This window comes from Etheostoma spectabile, chromosome 12, assembly GCF_008692095.1.
Source record: "Etheostoma spectabile isolate EspeVRDwgs_2016 chromosome 12, UIUC_Espe_1.0, whole genome shotgun sequence".
Lineage (NCBI taxonomy): Eukaryota > Metazoa > Chordata > Actinopteri > Perciformes > Percidae > Etheostoma > Etheostoma spectabile.
Window position 1 is genome coordinate 26,300,430 of NC_045744.1, and position 24,909 is coordinate 26,325,338.

Below are 24,909 nucleotides of genomic sequence, written 5' to 3' on the forward strand. Positions count from 1 at the left end.
ATATCTCAAGACACTGTACAGATAGACCACACTCCAGAATTTACAAGGACCCAACAGTTCTAGTAGTTCCTCCAGAGCAAGCAACAGTGCGACGTGGCGAGAAAAACTTCCTTTTAGGCAGAAACCTCGGTCAGACCCAGGCTCTTGGTAGGCGGGTGTCTGAGGCGGGGTGGGGTTAGAATGAAGAGTGGCAATAAAAAAAATAAAAAATAGTAGTTGTAGCAGTTTTTGTAGTGTTCATGCATAGTAGGACGCTGTGCGGCATTAAGGCACAGCAGGACGTAGCAGACGTAGCAGGCCCGCAGTGGTAGCGTTGAAATGTCACACAGAACGGTAGCGGGACCATGCGACAAGCTGCTTCCCTGATTTCGGAGCCTCTCTGATCCAAGGGAATATGCTGGGGAAAAAAGAACATAAGGACTCGGGGAATGACTCCCAGAGCTAGGTGTAACAAGCATTTCTGGGACATGGATTCACAATAATGAAAAGATGGAAAGATAGAGGAGAGAGGAGCTCAGTGTATCAAATAAGTCCCCAGCTGTCTAAAATTATTACAGCAAAACCAAGAGAGACAAGGTAAAGAGAGCTCCAGCCCGGCCGGGCCAGAAACTCTCCCCAACCGGATCGGGGCTGTATGCAAGTCTCCCTTAGTTCTATTATATTCTTGATATATGATAGAAAAATCTGAAAACTATGTGACTAATACTACTCCCCTAACAAATTCGATTCTATGCCCTAACTATGTTCAAAATAAGTCCCCAGCTGTCTAAAACTTTACAACACACCAAGAGAGACGAGGTAAAGAGAGCTCCAGCCCGCCGGCTAGAACTCTCCCAACCGATCGGGCTGTATGCCAAGTCTCCTTTATTTCTATTTCTTGATATTATGATAAGATAAATCTGAAAACTATGTGGCACTATACTCTCCCTAACATATTCGATTCTATGCCCTACTAGTGATCAAAATAAGTCCCAAGCTGTCTAAAACTATTATTACAACAAAACCAAGAGAGACAAGTAAGAGAGCTCCAGCGGTCGGGCCAGACGCTCCCCCACCGGATCGGCTGTATGCCAAGTCTCCCTTAGTTTATATAGATAGAAAATCTGAAAACTATGTGACTAACTACTACTCCCTACAATATTCGATTCTATGCCCTAACTATAAGCTTTATCAAAAAGGAAAGTCTTAAGTCTACTCTAAATGGAGACGGTGTCTGCCTCCCGGACCCAAACTGGAACCGGTTCCACAGGAGAGAGCCTGATAGCTGAACGCTCTGCTCCCGTCTTTACTTAGTAGAGATCTAGGACCACCAGTAACCCTGCATTCGGGAGCGTAGTTCTCTCCCAGGGTTGTAAGGTACTAAGCTCTTTAAGATAAGATGGAGCCTGACCATGAATAGCCTTTGTAGGTGAGGAGAAGGATTTTAATTCTATTCTAAATTTTACAGGAAGCCAATGCAGAGAAGCTAAAACAGGAGAAACGTGATCTCTTTTTTGGTCCCGGCAGAACACGTGCCGCCAGCATTGGATCAGCTGTAGAGTCTTTATGGATTTTTTCGAGCAGCCTGATAGTAAGAATTGCAGTAATCCAACCTAGAAGTAACAAAGCATGGACTAATTTTTCTGCATCATTTTTAGACAGTATATTCCTGATTTTTGCAATATTACGTAGGTGAAAAAGGCGATCTGAAATTTGCTTTAAGGGAATTAAAGGACATGTCCTGATCAAATGACTCCAAGATTCTTCACAGTGGTGCTGGAGGCCAGGTGATGCCATCCAGAGTAACTATATCTTTGGATAGTGCGTCACGGAGGTGCTTGGGTCCGAGAGCAATAATTCAGTTTATCTGAGTTTAACATTAGAAAATTACAGGTCATCGAGTTTAATATCCTGAAGGCACGTTTGAAGTTTAGCTAACTGATTAGTTTCATCCGCTTGATTGATAGTATAATTGAGTATTATCTGCATAACCATGAAAGTTTATGGAGTGTTCCTAATAATACTGCCTAAAGGGCATATATAAAGTGAACAGGGTGGACCGAGCACAGATCCTTGTGACTCCATGACTAACCTTGGCGTGCACAGAGATTCATCGTTAACATGAACAAACTGAGATCGATCTGATAATAGACTAAACCAGCTTAGAGCAGTCCCTTTAATGCCAATTAAATGTTCCAATTCTGTAATAAGTATAATGGTCAATGGTATCAAATGCAGCGCTAAGATCTAATAACACAAGTACAGAGATAAGTCCTTGTCTGAAGCAATTAGGAGGTCATTATTATTTTTCACAAGTGCTGTCTCTGTGCTATGAGAACTCTAAATCCTGACTGAAATCCTCAATAAGCTGTTGCTAGCAGAAAGTCGCACAGCTGTTTGGCGACTGCTTTCTCAGAAACTTAGAGAGAATGGAAGGTGGATATAGGTCTAAGTTGGCTAAAACATCTGGATCAAGGTTTGGCTTTTCAGAAGAGGTTAATTGCAGCTACTTAAAGTACTGTGGTACATAGCCTGTATAAAGACAAATGGTTATTTCAGTAGCGAAGTTGACTAATGGTAAAACTTCTTTAAGTAGCCTAGTCGGGATGGATCTAAGAGGCAGGTTGATGGCTTAGATGAAGAAATAATTGAATTAAATTGATAAAGATCAAGTGAAGCAAGCAGTCAAAACGTGTATCGGGTTTCAGCTGTTTCTAAGGTTCTGAGTTTAGAGATAAGCCAGTTAAAGGCAGGTCTTGGTGAATTTTGCTCTAATAGTTATAATTTTATCATTGAAGAACCTCATAAAGTCGTTACTACTAAGAGCTATGGGAATACTTGGCTCAGTGAGGTGTGACCTGTTAGCCTGGCTACAGTGCTGAAAAGAAACCTGGTGTTCCTATTTCCTCTATCAATGACGAGTAGTACGCTGCTCTGGCTTTACGGAGGGCCTTCCTATACGTTTTAAGACTTTGCCGGTAAACGAGAATTTTCCAGTTTGGTGGAGCGCCAGATCTTCTCAAGTCTCGCGATATTTGCTTTAATTTGCGAGTTTCTGTTTACCATGGAGCTAACCTTCTTTGTTTTATTATCTTCTTTTTTAGAGGGGCAACAGAGTCTAGAGTCATTCGTAGCGAGCCAGCTGCACTATCACCAAAATGATCGATTTGGGAGGGACTAATAGCATACGAGTCCTCCGTTACTTTGGGACTTGGTAATGAATTAAATGCTAACGGAATCGCATCCTTAAATTTAGCTACAGCACTATCAGATAGACATCTTGTATAGGACGTTTTGCCTACTGGCGTGTAGTTTAGCAGTATAAACTCAAAAGTAATCAAACAGTGGTCAGATAGGAAGGGTTTCTGTGGGAACACTATTAAATGTTCAATTTCAACACCATATACCAGAACAAGATCGAGGGTGTGGTTATAACGGTGAGTCGGTTTATGAACACTTTGAGAGAAGCCAATAGAATCTAATAGAGAGATAAACGCAGTACTAAGGCTATCATTCTCATCGTCCACATGAATATTAAAATCCCCTACAATAATAACTTTGTCCGTTTTTAGCACTAAGTTCGATAGAAACTCTGCAAATTCGGATAAAAATTCAGAAAATAAGTGATTGCAAGCAGAAGGAGGGTGAGTGCACGCTCACTTACCGTTTGTTCACAATAATGCCACTAAGGCTTATATTTGTCAATTAGAAATAAAAAAATAAAAAAGTCCTATCTCATGTTTTAGGCCAAGTTTATCTCAGTGGAACCTCAGTGGATGTTGGGTGGATGTATCAAAATTCAACTAATGAGTTGAGTGAGGTTCACTCGAGGGATAACTGACGAGTGAGTTTTACAGCACCGATGACTTTTGTGAAATACTTTTTAATTCATTTAGTGGGATTATTGTTAAACACTAGCCTTGGAAATCCAGACCCAAATCCAAAAGATTAAGGGTCTGGTATTGAGTAATGAAAGTTGCCCATCTTGAAGGGCAGCTCCAAGCATGCGTTTGAAAATCTCACTGCATGCAATTGGATAACACTACGACCAATCACACCAACACACGGGGTGACGTATCCAGAGTCCCATACGCTAAGCTACCAGCAGAGCTAACTGGTAGATTAAACTGTCGTCATCTGTTTAGCTCGCCCCTGGCCCGCCTACATCAGATACACCGATGTGATTGGTGCAGCTCGGCTACAAGGGTATAATTAATGAGCAGCATTACTCGATGCCAGAGTAACTCGCAAATTCAAATTGTGCTCTCGTGAGAACTGTGGATTTGAGGGTAGTTAAACATTGGCCTTTATTTTAATTTTATTTTTTCCTGCATGACGACGTGAGCCGGAGGTGTAAAAGTAATGTCAGGGACATCTACAAAGAGCCCCAAAGTCAATGAAATCGCAACAGCTGACAGGAAATCATCCCTGCAAACACTTGAGTTTGCTTTGTGTCCAACAGAGCATTTCATACCCTAAACAACAAACGTCCAACACAATAGAGCTCTGTTCTCTCGCTACTTGAGCCAGTAAAGACGGTTGTCTGTGACACATAGCCCCTCCAAAAACTATACGTACAGTACTGTTAAAACTGTGTAACATCAACAGGAGCAGATGCTACTCCCCCCCCCCCCACAGTAACTGGCTGCTGTGTGGGATGTGCGCAGCTTTGGCTTGCTCATGAGGTGTTGCCAAGTTAGGCTGTTTCACACCCACTTGGCAGCTTTTCATTAGCTTTTCGGGGAAGAAATGTACTAAAAAAAGTATTTTGGTGGTTTGGATAAACAGTTCTCACTGGAACTTGATTTTGTTTTTTGTCACAAACGGCTTTGGCAAGAGCCTCTTAAAATCATATTTAATCATTTAAATGTTTGATGGGAAGCTGATATGATCCCACTGCTGCCATGCTCTGAAGAAGCAAAACAATATTTGTATTAACTTTTACTAATGCTTTATGCTGGTTTGTTGATTTTAGGACTGCGTGATATGAGGAAAATATGTAATATGCATTTCTGCCCCTTTCAGTATTCTGCACAAACAAAACAATTTACTTGTTGAATTTATGACAAATGAAAGGAAATCATTTCCAACATGCTTTTATTGAACAAATTGAACACTGAATTAAACACAAAAGGCACCACAAAGAAAGTCAGTTACAAGTTAAAGTGCAGTTTTTCTACTGATATTTTCTTTCAACAAACACAAAATTCTGAGTGTCTTTTGCAATATGACACAACCTTTCTCGATTTGTTTACTGTGCCAGTTGATGAAAAAACGATATAGTGTGCAGTCCGAATTGATTCAATGACTACATCTTTGCTCGTCACAGAAAAACAAACCTGGATTTGTTCTCCACTCATATTTTAATACTTTTATATAGTCAGCTAACAATGTAACTTTTACATTTTGGGAAACAAGTTTATTCACTTTCTTGCAGAAATCTAGATAAGTAAAGAGATGATTAGTTTTAGGGGTGCAGGTGAATTTTGACATAACCAGTCTTTATGCTAAGCTAAGCTAACTGGCTGAGAGTGGCATCATCTCGTCTCCACTAACTCTCGGCAAGAAAGCAACACATGCAAATCACTCAAAATATGAAATAAAAAATCTCATGATACATAAGTGAACGTCTGTTTCAGTGTGTGAATGTCAGCTCCTGGTCAAACTTTATTCACTTTTATTTCATGTGTTTCTTCTCCTAACACAAATTAGAAAAGCGGAGTGGAATGTCCTCTCTCCTTTTATAAAAGTCATATTTGTTATTATTTTATTGCTTGAGAACTAGCTGACATACAAGGCATTAGTAAGGCGTCTGAATTATGCAAGAAGTCTCTGTTTATAATCAGAGAGTGCTGTGTCAGCCAGGTTGGCAACATCCCATGAATGGATCCAAAATGTAAACGCATCTAAAAAAAATACTTCCAAGAAGTGACGATAAAAACAACCCACTTCAACCTCAGTTGAATCAACCTTGTGACTGTTTATCTCTTACAACTGTTTTTAATATCCTGTGTTTCTTGGGGCCTTTAATCCAGGATCTCGTCGAAAAAGTTGCTGCAGGTTTGGCCATCAACAGTTCCTCTATGAATTACTGTTTCCTGTCAAGAAGAGGCCTGGCACGTCAACAATGGCTGGCAGGAAAAAGTTGTGGCTCTTACTGTCAGTGCTCTTGTATTTCATTAAAAGGGTCTGTGTGTATGCGTGCTCGTGTGTCTCCGTGTGTGTCCGTCCACTGAGACAGAGGGCAGGTTACCCACGTCACTGTGTTGGACTGAGACTCGCGGCATCAAAGACAATGTCACAAGAACAACATGAGCCATTGTCCTCCGACCTGCTGTGCACCGGAAAACACTGCTCATGATCCCATAACAAAGATTTGGCACAGATAGTCTCCTAAAGGGTCTTTATGGCCACACTAAATTCTTATGGATCTAGATGTTATGCTAATTCCAAAAACTCTACGCTGAAATGTGTTCAACACCTGTGTGTTGGAGGGTTGTGGAACGGCCGTTCTCTATTTGCATGCCTACATTGTGTTGTGTGTTGTGTGTGTGTGTGTGTGTGTGTGTGTGTGTGTGTGTGTGCATAACCTCTGCGTAGGGAGGGGCAGAGGGCCCACGGAGGGAGTCGGCTTAGGCCAGGACGACCTCCCATCATGGGGAGTGTGTAGCCAGAAGGAGTTTATAAATTCCCATACATGTTTACTCCTCACTCCAAATCTGCCCAATTCTCGTGCTATCAGCACTGCTGAGAGGAAACGTCTAGTCCATGTCTGTAGGTGTGTTTGGCTTTGTCAGAGAAAAGGGCGCGAGCTTTGCACGAGATGGACTGTGAAATCCACCGACTGGTCTGAAATAACTCTGCATTGTGTTATCGTTCATTTGGCTTGCAGAGTGCTGAGTAGACACCTGAGATGAGTCTTGTTTGAACTTGGCTGGCCACTCATTGTAATCCTCGAGCGTTACCACTTCTCTCTGAACCTCCTTTAGCCATCGGCATCCATGTACAGCAGGTACTCCCAGGTGTCCAAGTCCAGCCCGCAGAAGAAGATGCAACACCGCTCAAAGGGCAAGAGCTGCGGCTACTACATGCGCATAGTCTTCTTCTTCTCTTCGCTCATTCAGTCTCTGATCATAGTTAGCCTCGTGCTCTTCCTGGTCTACGGTAAGACGCAGGACTCGGCGTCCACGACACGCATCCAGGACCTGGAGGAGAGCTTCAGCCGGCTCTCCATAGAGAATGTGGCCCTGAGGCTGCAGAGGAAGAACCTGACCAACTTACTCAACACCACCCTGACGGAGAAGGCCCGCAACGACTGGGACCTGGTCAAACTCCGCCACTTCTCAAACATCTCATTGGTCCTTATCCAAGATATTGACAAAAAGATGGTGAGACACTTTTGACTGTATCCTATATGCACATTACTGTCTGGAGTACTTTTTACCTTTTGCGATTTAACTTCAACGTCTTATTTGTAATTGTGGATATGTTTGTGTCAATGAAAGCTAAGTTACAGATGAAAGGAAAAAAACAATCAATATACCTGCAATGCTTTAGTTAGGTTGAGCCTCAGCACCACTAATTACTGTCTAAATGTAATTTTATTTGTGTATTTCAATAAATAGGATTGTAAAATGTAATTTTCAGGTATTCGTTTATACTTTTTAGAACAAGAGGTAACCCAACAGATTATTTTGTATTAAAATTATTACATGTAGCACTCACTTGTTGAACCCATATGTCAGAGTATTTGTAAGACATTAAAAACATAATCATTTTGGTTAATAATGACTACGGTAAACTGTACATTCTAACTATTTTTTTCATTTTGCAACTGGTCTACAACAATTCCCTAAAATGCCTTTTGTTTCACTGATATGAACAGCAACAGTGCAATATTGAGTTGTTCACATGCAAGAACACCGCCCGATGCCCAACCACATGTAAGTTGGACAATTCTTCAGTGCAATCCCAAAAATAATCAAATACTTAAAAGAGACATATGAACTATTTGTCACCTGCCACTTAGAGAAAGATAGATCTGTCTACTTCTTTTCTCCTCTGTCATTCATCTTTTTTCTGAGCAGTTCAGGTTACGGATAACTGCAACTGTGGGCTGCTGACTGAACGACTGAAAGCCAGGCTCGACCTTGTGGAGGCCAACTTCACACAAACGACGCAGAGGTTGAGGATGGAAATGGACCAGACCGCCAAAGAGAGAGACACCATTAGCTTGGAAGCCATCCGTCTGCGGAGGGACAAATCCACACATGAAAAGGAAGTGGAGTTCTTTAGGCAAAAATGCAAAGATGACTTCGCCCAGTCCTTGAGTGGCATTTCCAATGTCTCCAAGGCTTTCCGAGAGAAGATCAGTTCCCTCTTCTCTACGCACATTGCCTTCCAGCTCACCTGTCCCAAACAGAGGGACCACCTGGAGCAGATCCGCACCAATTGCACCAGCTTGTCCATGGAAGTGGAGGACAAGTTCCAGCGTTACCTGGATAGTGTGGGAGGACAGGTGTCAGCCATCCAGGCAGAAAGCAGCCGTCTAAAGGCAGAGAACTGGCGACTGTCTGACGACTACCGCTGGTGCACCACGAACCGCACAGGCCTGATGCTGCAGCACGGACAGAACTTAGCCAAGCTTCAGCGGAAACACGACGAGGACAAGGAGAGACTCTTGATTGATAAGATGAGGCTTAATGGAGACTTGGACGTCCTGAGACACGATGTCAAATATAAAAGTAAAGAGGTTGATCACCTTACAGAGCAAATCAAGCAGCTCAACATGTCCTGCGTGCTTAAGGTAAGAAAAACCGAGCCTTGTCTGATTAAATGAGCATGTTATACACTCTGCAGGGCCGTACGCGGCAGCGGGGCCTCTAGGGGCCACACCCAGGGCTCTCTGAGCTCTTCTGTGTTCTTTTTTTAGAGTTTTACTCACCAAGGTCACATTCAAGATTTAAATATTAGATTATTTTACATAAATGAGACCAATGATACCAAGAACAATCTTGTAAAACATCCTGAACTTTTTAGTGAAGCAGTTTGCCAGTTTAAAATGAGGGAACACAATAAGAGTTTAATTAAGGAAAGTATCTGCAAGCTGTAAACAGCAACAGCTAAGGCTGCTCGATTATGGAAAAAGATGTATTAAACACGATTACACAGTTGACTTTTGGAAAGATGTGGCATTTATTAAAGTTGAAACACAGTGGAAACAACAGTTAAACAAATCAACAGTGACAACTTCCATTTTACCGTTTTAACTTTTTACATTCCCCTTTAGAACACAAGACAAAATAAGAGTTTACTTGCAAACGTAATGTGGATAATAATGCATAATGTGGATAATATAATAATAATTGCTTTTCTCAGATACGTTGTTTTTGTGATGTTTAGGAGGTGAAATTGCGATCAAAATTTGGTTAATTGCACAGTAACAGCAGATGTTACATGAAAGGAATGCTGCTGGAGATTCTCTAATATAGTACACTATAATGTATACATTGTCATTTACTAGACAGGCTATTTTTATGCATGGTATAATACCCCGTTCATATTTAATTATCTGCATGCATTTGTGCAGCTATTAGGTCCTTTTGTCCACACATTTGAGCTTTGTTGTCAATAATACTCTCCGTCTCTGCAGTATTAGAAGACATAGTTGCTTATGTAACACCTGTAGAAATACTACAATACATATCGCAGTGCTTTGATATCTTAACATGCATATGATGCATTAGATTAAAACAGCCCTGCAGGTTATTGGAAATGATCCAGCTTTAAGGGCAGAGGAGGAAGTGGGGGAGGGAAGTTGTCTGCCAGTAAAGTACAAGAGGGCAGAAGGGTGAGAACTGGGTAAATTCTGTTATAGTCTGTGGTCTGTTATACCTAGATATGAAGAAGCTCTATGATGCTCTTTAAGTCAGGGGTTTGCATCCTAAAACAGAAAATGTAAGTTGATATAATCACGTTTTGTGTCTACTCAAAGTAGACAAGTTTTAACCAAAAAAAACAGATAGTTTTGAAACAAATGGTTGATAATCAGTTTTCCCCCATTAACATTGCTCTTATTTTATTTCAGACGAGTTTTGGATTTCCATCTCGGTCAGGCACACAGCCCCAGCTTGGTTGGGGCTTGGGTGGTGGATCCAGCTCTGCCTCGTCCAGCTCTTCTTTTGGGGTTCAGCCAGGTAGGGCAGGGTCAGGGGGATTGAGTTCAAGCTCAGGCTCATTTCCGTCAACATTCAATAAGCCAGTTTCAAATGGGGCCGGCTCGTCAAGCTCCTCTGTCTTGTCATCCGGGTCAGGTAGCTCCACTGGCTCAGGATTCAATAGGCCAGGACAAGGATCAATTGGGACGGGCTCTTCAAGCTCGTCTGTCTCGTCAACTGGGTCAGGTAGCTCCGTTGGGTCAGCATTTAATAAGCCAGGATTGAACGGGGCTGGCTCTTCAAGCTCGTCCGTCTTGTCATCCGGGTCAGGTAGCTCCACCGGGTCAGTACACAATAGGCTAGGACAAGGATCAGTTGGGGCAGGCTCTTCAAGTTCATCCGTCTTGTCATCCGGGTCAGGTAGCTCCACCGGGTCAGTACACAATAGGCTAGGACAAGGATCAGTTGGGGCAGGCTCTTCAAGTTCGTCCGTCTTGTCATCCGGGTCAGGTAGCTCCACTGGGTTAGGAGTTAATAGGCTAGGACAAGGATCCGTTGGGGCAGGCTCTTCAAGCTCGTCCGTCTTGTCGTCCGGGTCAGGTAGCTCCACCGGGTCAGGAGTTAATAGGCTAGGACAAGGATCAGTTGGGGCAGGTTCAGGTAGCTCCACCGGGGCAGGGTTCAATACTGGGGGAGGATACCCAAACATTGGCTCAGCGTCAAATCCAAATCTTAGCCCAAGTGGGACAGGTTCCAATAACCCAGCACAGAGTGGGAGAGGCTCTCCAACTTTTGGGTCATCCTCTGGGTCAAGCGGGACAGGCTCGAATAAACCAGCATCTGGTTCTTCCCTTGGGTCATCCTCTGGTTCTTCTGCCGGGGCGACTGGGGCAACTGGGGCAACGAGTAAAAGCGGGTCAGTCAGCAACCCATTTGCTTGGCTTGGGTTAGGTAACTCAGGACAAAGTAAGTCAGGAAGTGGAACAGGGAAAGTACCATCAACTGGGAATAGTTATGGTGGAACTGGGTCATCCTTTGGTGCAGGAAGAACGAGTGGACTGGGAAGTGGCTCAGGTAAGATTATATACCTGCAGTTTATCATTACTATTCTGGGGCATTTTTATATAAAGGTATGGTTCACCTAGATTCCCAAAAACTTTTTTTCTCACATACCTCGTATCCCAAGTGGTATCCAGCCATGCAGATAGATTTGTATTGTTTGCCAAGGTTTTGAGAAATCCACCAATTCTGCTCCCACCCCAGTACAACAGAGGCAAATGGAAATGTATTCATTGTTCTTAGTGAAATGAAAAGTAAAATTTAATTCATTCCATTTGGATATCTCAAAGCCTGGGTTAATAAAACCCCAAAATTATCTACAAGATAGGTTGATAATTTGGATGAACTGACCTGTTAAACAAACATCAGGAGTAATCAGTTTGCAACCATTCATTTGCATTCAAAGTTTGGGTTCAAACTCCATTATTAATAATTCCTCTTCAGGCCTTGAATGAATGGCTCTGTTTGTAGCCTTAGATCTTGTTAGAAATGCTAATTGTTAGCATTTGTGTAGTATTGTGAAGCATAAATGCAGCTTGATTGATTGCTTCTTGTATTTAACCAACAGTCAACGTCGCTCAGCACGTTAAAGATCTGCAACGCATCATCAACCCCTCAGGCCCAGAGTGAGTATCAAGTGTCTTTGAGCTGTGGGTTGAGAGTGGATGTTAAGGTCTTGCTGGTGTTTTCGTTGTAGTCCCATTAAAAAATGCCTCACAATGCTTTGATTTCTGTACCCTGTCTGTGGCACTCAGCCCCAAACCCACTGGTTCCCAATGAAGACGTAAATGTGTAAATTACATAACGAGTCACCAATACTGTACATAGTTTTATTATTGTTAATGGATTTTCAAAAACAGCTGGGCACTGTAGTTTTTAGCACATGTTACACCACAGGATCTAAATAGGGCATTTGTTAGGAAATATTTTATCTGATTAATATACATTTGGTGTTCTGATGGGTATCTACAGGACAGTGTATGCAGGAGTGACCAGAAATAATGTTAATCTTGTGCCAGCATCCATTAGCCTCCCACCCCCACCCCCCTCTTCCCCTCCCCCCAAAATTGCTCCAGACTTTGACCTATTCTCCCTACCCACCCCTCTACCCTCAGGGTTTTTAGTAGTTTAGTTTCTTAATAAGTATCATTATGGATTATATATTGTTGTATGTTGTGTCTAAATGTGCCTAATCACAAATGAAGTGCCCTCGCAGGAAAAATCTGGTTATTTTGATTTTAATTTTTGGGTTGTAATGATAATAATGGTTGTTTCTGGGGGGAAATTAAGAAATGAACTAAATCAGGCTTTGACTACACAATACATTTGAGTTGGTTTTGGTTTATTTCATGGGATTGGTTGACAATAAGACACATAAAATATCAGCTGACGTATCCATTAACCAAAAGATGTGATGTTTTAAGTTTGATACACTCGCTCATTAGCGTCACATCAAGAAACAACGTTATAACTATTATTTCTTTCTTTCTTTTTCCAGGGAGAAACAAGATCTCTCCAGAATGTTGGGTTAGTCCACCTTAATTAGAAAAGCCAAAGCTTAAAGGAGATTTGTCTCTCACTGCATCCATGAAGCACAGCTCAATACAAGCTTCTCATATTGAGTTCTCACATTTGATATCTATAAATGTATCATATATTACACACTGGGTGGGACAGTTTCATACTTTGATATGCGTCTAGAAAAGTAATTTGAATAACTTTTGCATTTTTGAATGTTAAATGTGAAGTTTGCGTGTTAAGGATTTGTGTCTACACAGTATAAATAAGCACATATTGTATTTTTAGACTACATAAAAATAAAAGCTTTGATTAAACATAAGCACATCAACTGTGGCTGTCTCTTCTCTATAAACAAAGTGGTTTAAGATATTATCAAATGCAGACCGGAAAAGAACAGTTTGTCCCTATGTGCGTCACCTATTGTGTGGCTAATTATCTCAAAATGACTAACCCCTCCCTCCTGTAATGTTTCAGGCGAGAGTCACTGGCAATGCAGTTTAAACCCTGAAGCGTGTTTATGTTTACCTGCCAACCTGTCAGCAGGCCTGAGGCACATGGGAGGAAGTTTTGGAAACGCTCTTGTATACACTGTTACTGTTGGTAAAAACAATGTGAATCATTTCAGAACACGGATATCCATGGCCTAAATAAGATCCCAACATATGTCTTATAAAGAATGGGTGGGTGGGGTGGTCTGGGTATCTTATGTGTGCTATGACCTTTCCCAAAACGTGCCTTGAAGGGTTGAATCTTCTTAAAAGAAAAAAAAAAGATGGAAATGAATATAGAAAATTTTGAACAGGGTTGCCTGTGTGTAGACAGAAAAATACCCCATGTCTGAACCTTTTAGAAATATAAATGGCACTCCTTACACGTCTGTTACAGAGTTTTAAATTGTATTATTGACTCGGACCATAGAATAGCTCAGTGCACATGTATTTTCATTTGGACCACACTACCACGGAGCAGGAAAACCAGCCATCTCGAGAACAGACTAACATCCTGTTTGTTGCTCTGTGAAAGGATGGCACTTTCAATTCACGAACCAGGAGTGTATTGTGTGTTGGCGCCAATTAATAAATACAGCACTTGGACGTGAGCAAAGGGAGAGCTCTTTCCCGTCTAAAGGATATCCTTTGTTTAACATCAAGTGTTTTTCCACATTTGGGATGTGCAGCTCACTGCAGGGGTAGCTGTGAGGATATTAAAGGTCAGCTGTTTGGATGCTTCTGGGAGTCTCTTTATTGGACTCACAGAGACACAGGGCGGGTTGAAACTACTTCGCTGGAAAAGGATTATCTTGATGTTGGTCTGTGCAAACGTGTTTCCTGTCCACTCATGACATTTCTTTATTCCCCGTGCACGCGTAACGCAATTGTTGCTGACGCAGTGCACAATGATTACTATATATCATTATTTAATTTGTTGATATAGACTCGACCAAACTACTAATCTACAGACAGCATATACAGTTAAGGGATACAACTTCAACAGGGTTTGAACAGCAACAATTAATGTTGCAGGAAAGATGCTAGAGATGAACTCATGTGCTTTCCGAAATAAGCATCCAGTGTTTTTTTTTAAAGCATGTTAGAAATGGCTGTATCCAAACTTAACATGTGAACTGTATGAGATGATTTTGATAAAGCATTACACAGTCCACACAATACAGATCAAACAGTGTAGAAGGGAGACAGTTGAACCCCACAGTCAAATTATTGGTATGATTTAAAGAAAAAAAGAATGAAAAAGTACCTGGTGACCGTATCAACTTGTGATTGTGCAACAAAAACAGCTTTTAGAATTGTTTATGGAGCATTTAATACAGCTTTGCACTGCCAAAAATGTTGGGGTGTGATTTTTGTCATTCAGCTAACTCAACCAAAAGTGGACACTATCAAATAGATCTATAAATGCCTGTCCTTATTGTCCTTATTGCCAAGTAGTAGGTCATAACTTAGGCCACATGTACCACTGGGATCAGGATCATCCAGTACAGGATCCGTTTGAGGCTAAATGACAGATTATTAAACACACTGCTGGCTGGGACCCTCAGCATTGTGGACAGCACTGAGAGGCCCTGATGAAGACGGGGGGGCATTGTGCTACAGCCTTCCCATCCACCTCCCTCCCTCTGCTGATGCAGGAAAGGGAACGGGAGCTCACGATTACGACCTCCTTCCTTACCTGGGGTTGCAAGACTGCGAACTCATTGTCTGTTACTGCTAATGTTCCTTCTTTACTGTGACTTCTAATTGCACTTCCTATCTGCCTGGCCTCCTCAGTCCCATGGCTGCCCAGGCAGGTAAAGACCGGGTGCACCGGGTTCTCTGGTGCACATACTATGGTGTTGAGGGGAAGGGTGGAAAACACTGAAAGCAGCTGGGAGGGAGAATGTTCTCCAGCGCTGATGTCCTTTTGTCTTTAAGTCCTTCAGCGCAACCCTGACTTTCACCTTGGCCTCTTTCTGCAGACGAGTTATGGGTTAAGGAAAACACAGGGGTTGTTTAAATTGCTTAAGGAGGATGTATTTGACTTCATGCAACCTGTGTTTGAGCAACTAGACCTAATGTAGCCTCAGTTTTATGGGCTAATCCTGCAGTCCCAAATGTGCAAACGGGATGTCAACATAACAAAACACTGCGGTTCCACAAAAAACCCCACAAAGTCCCATTCATTTGTCCCGGAGAATGTTACGTGACTCACAGTTGGAGCTCTTCTACATCTACAATCGGCAAGAGAGTCTCCCGGTTAAATCAGTAGTCCAAAGTGTCGGGTGTTACAAAAAGGGGAATTCGAATTTAATCTCAAGTCTGGATCAACAATTTGGATCATGCAACAAGGCAGGCCTGCATGGTTCTTTTCTGGAAGGATTGTAAAGATTTACAAAGAATGTGTATACAGTATTTACTCTCTAACTAGGAACGATTGAGGGGATGGCTGTGAAAGAAATGTACACGGTGATAAGAGACAATGAGGTTTGACTAATATCTCATGTTACTGTACTGTTTGTTAATATTGTATGTGGCGGAGTGCAAATCTTCCACCAAAACAAGTTCCTTCCCAAGACTTATTTCCAGAGCAACCGTTGCTACGTCCAGTGCTTAGCGCCACCCAAGAAAATTGTGATTGGTTTAAAGAAATGCAAACCACCCAGTGTATTTTTTGCCCCAGAATGTGTGTGGTGTAGCCGGACCGGACACCACAGCTCCGCGGAGATCTGCTGGAGGTCTGGCAATGCGAGACTATTTAAACAAAGAGTTCTGACTTTTATTCTCAGAATTTTAACTTTAAACTCACAAATACATTTTTCACATGTGGCCCTAATCCTCTTCCGTAATGTGTCACCTAGAGTACCAAAGTAAAACTTAAAAAACTGGAAACAAAAAGCTTCACTACGAAACAAATGACATTATCCTCAAGCATCATTTGTTGTTTACATTGTTGATGTCTTGAGTTGAGCTGCTGTAAACCCAGACTAGCTTCCAGTGCCTGGAAGTGGAACTAATGATCTACTATTTATCTATGCCATTGGTTATCCTCTTTTAGCCTTACTGGTGCTACACTGCAGGCAGGGATATACAGTAGAGACGATTGTGGATCATCTAGTCTGCTCAGAAAGAGCAACAGAGCTAAAGCAACTGCAGTTATTTGGTTTCCATCCTTCACACCCGCTGAGGTTCATCAGTCATTGCACTAAGATTATTTGTTGACAGCCGTAAAGTGATGGGAGTAACCTTGCTCAGCAGGAGGATGACCCTCTTTTAATAAATGTTTTCTCATAATGGATAAATAAAACAATAGTGCGCGAGACCAAATGGTCTTCTGTTTCCTGGCAGTTTCCAGAGATTTAGAGGTTATCAGTCCTCTTTTTATCTAGAGTAAAAAAAAAAAAAGTGAAACCAAAAGAAGTGGAACATCCCAAGCTCTTTTAAAACGTCAGGGAGGACTTTTAAAATTCCTAAAGGTCCATTTAGAAAGTGTACTGACTCCAGCATTTCCATTTGTAATCTATAAAACAAGGAGGCCGCGGGCTGCCCAGAGGCCTACAGTTTCCACTGAGAGGTCCCGTGATTTATCAAACCTCCACCCTAATAGACATTTATAGAGCTGGTTTTTGGCCCTCTGCAGCCTCGTGAGCTCTGATCATATTTTTCTGTGTTGTTTAAGGAAACAATAAAAATGATTTGTTTCTGTTATCTGTCCTTAACCTCAAAACGGGAATATGGGAAATTCCCGTAAGACTCGTTTACTTTTTTCTTTTTCTCATTTGTTTGTCTCAGTAATTTATGAGAAGCCAGAACGTTGACTTTTAACCTTAAACCTTTGTGTGTTTTACCACTTCCTGATAATTCTCTTTTTTTCCTGTTAACAGATTGTTTTGGGGAGTTTAAGTATTGCTTGTCTAAATGTTCCAAAGCCATATGAGATTATGATTTATGATATAAATATAAAAAATAGCCTGTCTTGAAAGTGGGTATCTTGAAAAAAAGAAGGGAGGACATTTCTTTTTATCCTAAATTCCACATCCCATGTCAGAAAAGACATAATTGTGTTTTAATGGCACTTTAATTATTACAGTTAATTCTTAGGATGTTGTGAGAGTCCTTTTTTGTGTCTTTTTGTGTATAGACCAAAGTACGGAGTGTGGACTGGTAGCTGGAGAGATGCCAGTTCACATCCTGGGCACTGCCAAGGGGCTCTTGAGCAAGGCACCAAACCCCCCTCAACCACTCAGGGCGCTGGTCCAGCACTGGCAGCCCATCTCTCCATTAGTCCATGTAAAAGGACCTGAGCTTGTGTGTGTGTGTATTTCAGCCCTGTGTGTAGTGTGTCATAACAACAGAGTGTAAATTGGGAGCCATAAAGAGTATAAATTATTAAAAAAAATATATTATTATGTTTATGTTGATTTTACAATGTTTTTTTTGTTACATGTTAATGTTTTGAAGCAACAGATTGTAGCACCATGTCCAAGACAAATTTCCTCCTCTGGGACTATAATGTGTATTCTTTTTTATTCTAAATGTCAGTGTTGTTATATTAACCCTCATGTTGTCCTCGGGTCAAATTGACCCGTTTTCCTATATCAGTGTTCTTTTAAATAACCCAAAATAACACGATTGATTCCAAACAACGCTCTATGTCAAGTACAAATCTCTACTTTCAATCATTTTGGGGCGTCTTATTCAATTTTTTAGCATTTGAAAAACAAATTGAAGGGGATTTGAAGCAGTATTGAGTAAAAGTTGACATATTCCAGTCTGGGATTATCCAACATACATTCCTTTAATTTTATAGTCTGAATAATTCCTAATTTCTGCTTTTCTAACTCAAACATTAGGTTTAATTTCCCATAAATTAGGGTTACGTAGTGTTGAAAACGTCAAAAAAAGTGACAAACACTGACAAAAAAAAAGCGTCAGAAGTGTCGAAAAAAGGGACAAAATCATAAGCAAAAGTTTCAATTTTCAATTTTGACAGGACGACAACACAAGGGATAAGGTAGTTTAACATTTGAATGACTGACTTTAGCCCTGGTGGCTTTAAGAGATATGCAGTCTACTGCCTCCATCTAGTGTCCAGAGCAGTGTGTTGTCAGACTGGAATCAGAGGGAAATGAATGGGTCCTTTTTCAGGTTCTACTTCTTTCAACAAGTCTATAGAGTTCAGTAATTTCCAAAGCAGGAAGTTATTAGTCACACAATCACAATCAGTATACGGACAAGGTGATTTTTTACTTTATTTTAAGCGTTTTCAATATACAGAAATGAGCATACATACCTACAAACTTGAGAACTTCTCCCTCCCCATACACCCTCCCATGGAACCAAGAGTGAAAAGAAAAAAAATAGCAGACAAGGTGAATTTATTGGATAATCCTATGATCTGTTGCTGCAATAAAATGGAACTGGAAGCTTTGGAATGTGGAGTGATATTGTGTTTCCATTTTGCAATATGTCATGTAATGGAAGTTTATCAGCAGTCATTACTTTAAAGAAAGGGATTTACCGTATTCTTCTCTCAGACCTCGGCGTCGTTTGAATCCAGTCCACGGTCTATCCTGTCCATCTGCACTGCTCGCTGGGCCTGAAGCAGCGGAACTCCTTTTCCCAGCAGGCAAAGCTGTGGGAGGGCTGGTCCATGTCCTGACATGACAGTGAGAAACTGACAGGCAGACAGGCGGGCAGACGTGCCTTTGGGTGACGGCCCCAGCAGAAGGTATCTATGAATAATTGAATTAGTGTTAGGCAAAACATTTCCGCGCAATACTTTTTCATATTGTTGAAGGAAAATGAGACATGCACATTTAAATACAGCACCATATGGTATTATAATTACGCTCTCATTAAACTCTCCAAGCTGTTTACCTTTCAAAGTGTTTTTAGGAATCAGCTGACACAGCATTTTACGGTGTAATTGACAGAGTAATGTATTAAGACAGCTTTGTGGGCCTTCAGAATATTTATATAAATCTTTGTCTTGTGTTCTGAGTAAAACAGAAAGTGAACAGTTCATGGAAGCAATGGCTCTATCTCACAGGGTTTATGAGAAATTACAAATATGGGTATCTGAAGTATTGTTCTGGGAATTCTGTCTGTTGGAGTTACAAGGCTGGATTATAAACCAGATGAAGCCCAAGAAGCCCATGTTCACTGCATGTCGGTTGGTTGGTTGTTGGAGAATTTGCACCACTGAGGTATGATATTAACTGTTTAAATTAATGGGTAGACATGCTGTGAAACATGCTCATGTTAGAGTTAGTGAGGACATTAATACCACTCTAATGTCTTTATGTTAAATATTACCATCACATTACAACCAGGAGCCGGTTAGCTTAGCTTAGCACAAAGGCTGGGGGTGGGGGTGGGGGGGGACACCTAGCCTCGCCAAAAAATCACCAGGTGCCATGCAATGTTTTTGTAAAGCTGCTCAGCTAGCCGAAGTGCAGCCAAAACGTTGGCAATAGTTTCAACTTTCAGCAGTGCCAGAGTCCTGGGACTCCTGTGACTTGTGTTGAAATGTTTACAAAAATGTCTTCTAGCTTGAAACCCATGAACACACCTCCCTGCCGCACACAAATATAATTATTGTGTCTAGCCGCTTCGCTACTGCCTAGAATATGTGTGGCCTAAAGCTTTAATGATAGAACTATCTCCGCAGCGCTGTGATAGGAGAAAAAACTCCTGGGTGGTTTTGCATGTCTTTAAACCAATCACAATCATTGTGGGCGGTGCTAAACCCCGGATGCAGCTCTGCAGAATAGTCTCTGGAAGGAACTTGTTTGGGTGGAAAATGTGCACCCTGCAGAAGAAAACCATAACATACATTAATAAATGATCTGCTGGTGCTGTTTAAATGAACTGGAAACATTAAACCTCACTGTCTCTTACCTGTGTATCACCGTGTGTATTTTGTCCACAGCAATCCCACCAACCGGTCCCAAAACATCCCAGTGAGAGAGGAAATGCTGTAACCATATTCTTAGTAAAGAACCAAGCATCCCTGCCTTGTTGTGTGATCCATGCAGCGGCGCCGGATGTGAGGAAATATCCAGGAAATGTACTTCAGTTGATCCAAACTGCCTTTGGACAGAGTATAGACCGCCTAAGCTAGTTATTTCCTCCGGTTTCTCTAGTTTTTATGCTATGCTAAGCTAATAGCTGTAACTTCATCATTACCATCCCTCAGTGAAAAAGCAGCAGGGGCCCACAACACATTTTTACCATCCACAAATATATGCATTAAATATCAAGTTTGGTGGCAAAAAAATAGATGTCTGGACCAGAGGCCCTGACATGTCGATTATTCATATTAGACATTTTTCGAAACAGTCCAACGAGATTGCACAGGGCATTGTGGGACATGTAGTGTAGGCTACAGAATGCATGTGCGATTTAACCAGCTGCAGTCGTGCATGGGCCACAGACTGTATATTTATTTATTAATATTTAGGGTCTATGGCCTGTGCAGACCTGTAGCGTGCTCGGTGTTCCCCTCAACTCTGTCGTCACGACCTCAGTCACGACTAGTGTGCGTGTAGATGCCATGATCATGTTTCTCCTCCTCCTCCTCCTCCTCCTTCTTCTCCTCTTCCTCCTCCATCAGAGGTTCCCCTTTACATGCAACGGCAATGCACTAAAAACACAGTCCTCCGTGCAGTGCGCTTTTTCCAGCCCTTGAAGTACTGTGCAGCACCATGCAGGCGGCGGGCACCGGAGCAGCTGACAGCGACGCTGCTGGAAACAGCGGCGGCGGCGCCGCAGACGTCGACGACAGCGACGGGGCAGGGGAGAGGATGGAGAGGACGGTGCCAAGCGAGCAGCAGGACAGGACCAACAACCAGCAGCAGAATATGCCCTTAACGCCATCCGGAGTGCTCGGTGAGTGTCGCAGAAAAACCCTTAGACAAATAAATTACTGGATAAGAGCGTGTAGTGTGGATCTGAGGAAGATGGGTATTTGTGTTCTTTTTGCGCACACAAAAAAAGAAGAAGATGGGGATGAAAGATGAAGCTACTGTGCATGGGCAGTGTGGTGCAGTCACTGATGCTTGGAAGACTTCACTGAATGACTCGCAGGGAGACTGACCGTCTGCGTTTGGGGATGGATAGCAGCGCCTCTTTTCATTTCATTCACATAGTGCGCATTACGATGAGACAGGCCCGGGATGAGCGGGGCAGGCTAGTGGTCCACAGGTGCATGCGGGAGTCCTACGCAGCGGAGCGGGGGGGGGGGGCATGTACCCACGCTATGGCTTACTTTGAAGAGAGTGGACGTGTGGCTGTGTCCGCGTTGTCTCAGGTGTTGAGGACTTGGGGAGAAAGACTTACAGGAGAAATATTTCAGTGGTGAGTAAGCAAATGACTGGTGGCAGACAAGGATTTCTGGAATTGCATAATGAGGAGTATTAAGCAGCAATGAACATTTCATATTTCACAACCTTTATTGGGTTCATCAGGGATTTTCACTGAGGGCTCTGAGATGATGGCATTGTCCAGGGGCCCTGAAATGTTGACTTGGATGCCCATCCAGCGTTTCTGGCAAACAGGGGAGACTCAGGCAGAGGTCTGGATATGAACATTAAACCTTTACAATGTTAATCTTTACAATTTAGAGTAATGTCACTGCAGTAGTTGCATTTTTTTTGCATCTTGACTTAACCCTCTATTGCATGATTTTTTTTAAACATGGTTAAAATGTCTTGATGTGTTTGTATGACTCCAGGTTGCTTAAATAATGCAATCGTGAAAAAAAAAATTAAAGGGGCATGCATTTGTTGAAAGTGCCAAGAAATCCATGTTTTGGTTAAATATATGCTTTATTGAAAAATTACCAAACAAATAACTGCCATATGGCAACCAATTCATTTTAGCCTTTTACAGAACAATATAGCATTTTAACTGGTTTAAGTGATTACAATTAAAAGTGTGCTTACCCCAGATAACAGATGAATTGTTTTTTTTCAAAGAAATGCTTCTAAAATTAAGAAAAAATGACTACATTTTGGCTGATCCTGTAAATTGATCTTTAGTGTGGTACATGCACGGTAAAGGGGCGGGGAAACAGGATTTCCTGGTTATGTGAAGTCATCAAATTAATAACACTTCAAAATGTCACTTCAAAAGACCTATTTACACAATTAAACAGAAAACAAAGCATTTTTTTTGTTGTTGCATTTTTGCCATATGGCAACACCATGCAATAGAGGGTTGAAGCCAAACAATGTAGACTTTTGGAGAAAATCTCAACAACACATACATGGCTCAGGACAGGTGATACAGGCTTAATATGATATATAAGCACAATTACACTTTCCTGTCCTCTTTTGATTGTAACAGTCTCAACAATATAAGTAGGATCACATGCTTTGTGTTTTGGTTTTAGCTGAGCTCTGGAGTAGGTAGGAGGGTTTGGCTGATGATCCCATCAGTGTGGCCTTTGAGGCTGAGACAGATCAGCGGTTATTACAGAGCTGTTGATTATTGAATTAATCATTTGTTGAAGATTTGGCTGCGTGGGTTCTGTGTTTACACCATCCAAGTGATGGGGAACCGGACAGTGTAGCCACCTCCAGGTCTGGATGTAATGGTCTTTCTGATATGACTTAATGGTCCGCAACTTATCCAGGCTGCCTGCTTGCTTTTGGTCCATTGCATGCTGGGACAGGCACAGGACCAATGAGCCCACCCCCAAATCTGTGAAAAAGAAATGATTATGATGAGACAAGAGGGTACAGGGGTGGGCTTGTTGGTTGAACTTCTGGGGAAATGTAGTGGTTGCTCAGTTCATAGACATTTATCGAAAATTGTGATAATCCATAATGTTGGTAATTCAATACATGTAACGTATTATCAATCTCACATGAGAAATCAACATCTTAATATCTAAGCCTGTCTATATCCAAGATCAGTATTTATCGCTAGGTTTATTTATTGCAAATTAATACAGAATCCAGTGTTAGTACTCGTGACCGGTCTAGATTCCACTTTTTGAATTTTTTGTCTCTAAAGTGACCGCATTTTACTCCATCTCGTCTCCAATAAGGAGCCAAGTCCATAACTGCCTTTTGATTAATTTATCACGGCATTTCTCATGATACACTTAAGGCAATAAAAGAGGTGAATGAAGAGGAAGAAGAATTTTGTTTTCTGTGGGTGTTTTTGATGGGAATGTGGATATTTCAGATCAATTCGAGGAGTGCCTATCGTTAGCATTTTCCACATTTTATCATGGCATTCAGTGTGGGACTCCATCGCACTGGTCTGGTGTGGGTCTGGGTCTGGGTCTTGACTTGGTCTAGCCCTGCTTGGTCTTGGTCTTGACTTGGTCTCGCCCTACCTTGATGTTTGGTCCTGACTTGTTCTCCACCCCTCTGTCTTGTCTCGGTCTCGATACACTCTGGTCTTGGTGATGACTTGGTCTCCATTACAACGCTGACTGTTTCACTAATAACTAAGTAGACTATAAGCAAAAGCTATCAACCAGTGGTGTAATCTACGTGATATGCAGGTAAACACAGTATTCCCACTAAGAAAGCTCCAGGATTTCCATACCCTCCTAAAAATGCCCAATGACATGCAACAACATCATTTCCATTATATTTTTGACATATTTTGAATTGTCATCTGTGTTTTTCTCCTTAGCATAAGAAGCAAAGGTTTTTCCACTGTAAATTGGCGAATAAACGTGTATCCAAATGCAGGAAAGGAAGTCTTTGGTGCTCAAAATAAGGGAGGGGAAGACACCCAGACCCCCCACTGTGATATGCCACCCTCCCCTTAAGGCAGATTCTGGTCCATGTACATATATATATATATATATATATTTGTTTACAGCATTTGCTCAAAGTCACATGATCGTAGCATGGCAATAGTATGGTGGCCGACAGGGGCAAACGCCCTGCAACTAGACAAGACATTAATTATTTTTTATTAATTAACAAAACCGCTTCATTAATTTGACTATATTAATTAATATATTAGATTAATAATAATATTAATTTAATTTGAAGTCTATGGATGGGAGGTCTCCAGGCTGCAGCCATACCAGACTCTAATAAAAATGGCAGAGCGCTCTCAGCCCCCCCCTCCAGAGGCCTGGAGAACTAATCTGGATGCAGCGGTTTGTTGCATCTGCTTTTCTTTTTGCATCCCTTCTTCTTTTGGGGGTTTCGTGCTTTTCTTTTTGTTTCTATATTTGCAGCGTGTTTATGTATTTGGTTGTGTTGTGTGTAGTTACAGCACGTTTGCTGAATGCTGCACGTATGTTGTCATATTAATGAAGATGATTTCTTAATTTGCGTGTGTTTTCTTAAGTTGCAGGGCGTTTGTCCCTGCTGGCCACCGTACAATAGCAAATTCCCATCAATAGGCCCCAAAACGTCCCAGTTAGAGAGTTAGTGGCGTTACCATGTTCTTTGTAAATCTTTACAATAATTACCCGAAAAAAACGAGGAGGCCTGCCTTGTTGCATGATCCAAATATTTATCTGTTAGAAAAATATAACTGTCTCTTGCGTTTTGTGTGTTATAATAGCCGTCTTTGTCTGAAGCGCCCAAGGTCACATAATTCACTGCTGTCTTCAAAGAACTTGGCTAGACTTCTTCCCTTCACTCCCTTTCATGTTTCAGGTTGAGTTTATCTGCTTTTGAGACAGTACAGCTGTTCAATGCATAGAGATGGGGGGGGGG

General features: G+C 41.7%; 2 protein-coding genes across 12 annotated transcripts in view; both read left to right on the forward strand.

Moving 5' to 3' along the window:
- Positions 1-6,670: 6,670 nt before the first annotated feature.
- plvapa (plasmalemma vesicle associated protein a) lies at positions 6,671-13,032 on the forward strand. 7 transcript variants are annotated; one of them, XM_032531280.1, is made up of 8 exons: positions 6,672-7,367; positions 7,865-7,922; positions 8,067-8,785; positions 10,067-10,430; positions 10,521-10,736; positions 10,797-11,210; positions 11,764-11,821; positions 12,694-13,032. In XM_032531280.1, exons 1-8 carry the CDS (start codon positions 6,981-6,983, stop codon positions 12,725-12,727), a joined length of 2,250 nt encoding a protein of 749 aa, XP_032387171.1. In that variant the 5' UTR covers positions 6,672-6,980; the 3' UTR covers positions 12,728-13,032. The 7 variants fall into 7 exon arrangements, with proteins under 7 accessions (XP_032387172.1, XP_032387173.1, XP_032387174.1 ...); XM_032531281.1 differs by having other exon boundaries at positions 6,671-7,367; positions 10,067-10,646; XM_032531282.1 differs by having other exon boundaries at positions 6,671-7,367; positions 10,067-10,556.
- Positions 13,033-18,750: 5,718 nt separating this feature from the next.
- The window catches only part of ano8a (anoctamin 8a), a 30,222-nt gene continuing 24,063 nt past the window's right edge, over positions 18,751-24,909 (forward strand). For 4 of the 5 annotated variants that reach the window (XM_032531272.1, XM_032531274.1, XM_032531276.1 and 1 more), the window contains exon 1: positions 20,089-21,100. In XM_032531272.1, the coding sequence (XP_032387163.1) occupies positions 20,917-21,100 (184 nt within the window). In that variant the 5' untranslated portion in view covers positions 20,089-20,916. Of the gene's footprint in view, positions 18,939-20,088; positions 21,101-24,909 lie in introns of those variants that run through there. The other variant, XM_032531273.1, reaches the window with a different exon arrangement.

Excerpts from the sequence above, each read along its gene's own strand:
- plvapa (XM_032531277.1), top strand. The coding sequence starts at position 6,981 with ATGTACAGCAGGTACTCCCAGGTGTCCAAGTCCAGCCCGCAGAAGAAG. Across the intron at positions 10,737-10,796 it reads CGTCTTGTCGTCCGGGTCAG|GTAGCTCCACCGGGGCAGGG; the intron begins GTAGCTCCACCG and ends GGGCAGGTTCAG. Across the intron at positions 11,822-12,693 it reads ATCAACCCCTCAGGCCCAGA|GGAGAAACAAGATCTCTCCA; the intron begins GTGAGTATCAAG and ends TTCTTTTTCCAG.